Consider the following 2500-nt stretch of genomic DNA (forward strand, 5'->3'; position numbering starts at 1 on the left):
CCCTCATGAAATATGGGGAAATTGTTCAAGATTTAGCTGGGAGGGGTCATAACTGGAAATTCTACGATGAATATTTTCACTTCTTGAGGAAGACGCATGGGTCTTCCCTCCCATGGGATAGGATCCATGGGGAGTTGTGGTTGAAATCTCAACTCGTTTTGCGTAGAAACCCGCAAAGTGATTCCGCAGTTATTCCTAAGTCTAGAGCAGATATTATTCCTAAGGGTTATTGTTTTCGGTTTCATAAGAACCGTAAGTGCTCTCCTGGCTGTGCCTTCAAGCATCTTTGCTTTAAGTTCGAGGGGCACCACTCAGTGACCAAATGTATTTTTCGTGACTCACTCCAAGCCGGCAGTGTCCAGTCCCTCTCAGCCAAATCCCATTCTGCCCAGTCTACCCACTCCAGTAAAAGTTCATAGATTAGGTTTTCTTCTTGACAGGTATACCCCTTCCGCTGTTTCATGTTTATTATCAGGTTTTACTTGGGGATTTCCTTTGCATTTTGAAGGGGAACGAGTCTCGTCCTTTTCTAAGAATTGTTGTCAGCTTTAGAAAATCCATTAGTGGTTGATGCTAAAGTTACGAAAGAGTTGGAAGCCCATAGGCTTGCTGGTCCTTTCCTGGCTCCTCCAATGTCTCCCTTTCGAATCTCCCCCCTGGATGTGATACCAAAGAGAGCACCTGGCGAGTTTAGACTTATTCATCATCTGTCCTTTCCCAAAGGTTCATCCGTCAATGATGGCATATCTCCGGAGCACCTGTGTACCTTGTGAGTACCTTGGTATCCCCATGGCACCAGAGACGACTTGTGGCCCAGCGACCACCATGTCTTTTGCAGGCATTGAGTTAGACTCTGTTCTTTTGGAGGCTCGGTTGCCTCTCGATAAAATTGAGAAATGTAAGTCGCTTATTTCACACTTTCTGTCTCGTAAGAAGGTTTCCCTCAAGGAGGTGCACTCTCTAACAGGCCTCTTAAACGTTGCATGTTCCGTCATCCGCCCTGGTCGAGCTTTTCTACGAAGACTTATTAACCTCACTTTGGGCATTCAATCTGCTCACCATTACATCCGTCTTAACAGAGAGGTAAAGGAGGGTCTAAAAATGTGGCTGTCCTTCTTGTCCAGTTTTAATGGGAAGTCCTTTTTCTTGGAGAACACCTGGCTTAGCTCTTCAAAACTTTACACCGATGCCTCGGGTGCAATGGGTTTTGGTGCTGTCTTTGGGTCGCATTGGTGCTATGGGGAATGGCCTATTAATTTGAAGTATCGTAATATTGCAATACTTGAGTTTTACCCCATTGTGTTGAGTTTGTACCTTTGGGGTGGGGTAATGAGCAATCAATGCATTTTGTTCCTGACTGATAATGAGTCCCTGGTTCATGTTATCAATAAGCAAACCTGTAAGGACAAGCTTTAATATTCTTTGTACGTAAACTGGTTTCTATTTGTTTATATCACAACATTGCTTTCACAAACATATTCCACAAACATATTCCAGGGACTCATAACAGTCTTGCGGATGCTCTGTCTCGCTTGCAGGTGCAGACTTTCAGACAGCCGGCCCCAGCAATGGACCCCTTATCCACAGAGATTCCCCAGCATCTGCAGCCACAGAATTGGGTCCCATAGTAAGCATGCTTGCAAAATCTAGCCTCCAGTCTTCCTCTGTACCAACTTATAGGCGAGCATGGAAGCTATTTTACCAGTTTCTGAATTCAGTTTTTCATTCCGCTCACCCCAGTTTGCCCATATTGCCTCACATGTTGGCTCTTTTTATTGCCTACATGTATGATAAAAACTATGCGCCATCAACTGTCAGTTCATACGTCTCTACGTTAGGTTACTCTAATAAATTTCTTGGTTTTCCTGACCCTACTAAAGCCTTTTTTATTATTCAGATGATCAAAGGGTATACCAAATTAGGATCCCTTGTAGATAGTCGTTTACCAATAACGCTCCCAATACTTCACAGAATCATTGAAAGTTCTTCTCAGCTGGCTATCTCTAGGTATGGTTCTTGTCAGTTTCAAGCGATGTGCTCCATGGCGTTTTTCGCCTTTTTGCGGGTTGGTGAAATGACTATAAGCTCCCACAATCATGGTAATTTCCCCTTACAGGTCCATCAGCTGGTTAAGCTTCTTGATAACACGCAACGTGTTGTTGCCTTTAAAGTCGTTTTTCACAATTTTAAACATAACTACAACCAGCGAACCTTTTCAATAGTAATACATCGCCAGCATGTTTTTTGCCCTGTGCAGTTTTTGTTAGGATATTTAACTCTCCGGGGCGACAGACCTGGTCCACTTTTCGTCAATTTAGATAATAGTCCGGTGTCCCGCAGGTCCTTCACAGATCTGCTCTCTCTTTCTTTAAAGTCTTGTGGTTTAAGCCCACAGCTGTACAAGAGTCATAGTTTCCGTATCGGGGCTGCTTCTTTTGCTGCAGAGCGGGGAATGTCTGATGCCCAAATACGTGCTTGGGGTCGCTGGAAGTCCAACGCT

General features: G+C 44.2%; 1 protein-coding gene across 1 annotated transcript; it reads left to right on the plus strand.

The window, feature by feature from the left end:
- The first annotated feature begins 738 nt into the window (after positions 1-738).
- On the plus strand, positions 739-1416 carry LOC138054061 (uncharacterized). The gene has a single exon (XM_068900571.1). The coding sequence runs from the start codon at positions 739-741 to the stop codon at positions 1414-1416; it is 678 nt and encodes a 225-aa protein (XP_068756672.1).
- Positions 1417-2500: the final 1084 nt, after the last annotated feature.

Source organism: Montipora capricornis, chromosome 6 (assembly GCF_036669925.1).
Source record: "Montipora capricornis isolate CH-2021 chromosome 6, ASM3666992v2, whole genome shotgun sequence".
Taxonomy (NCBI): Eukaryota; Metazoa; Cnidaria; class Anthozoa; order Scleractinia; family Acroporidae; genus Montipora; species Montipora capricornis.

Excerpts from the sequence above, each read along its gene's own strand:
- LOC138054061 (XM_068900571.1), top strand. The coding sequence starts at position 739 with ATGGCATATCTCCGGAGCACCTGTGTACCTTGTGAGTACCTTGGTATC.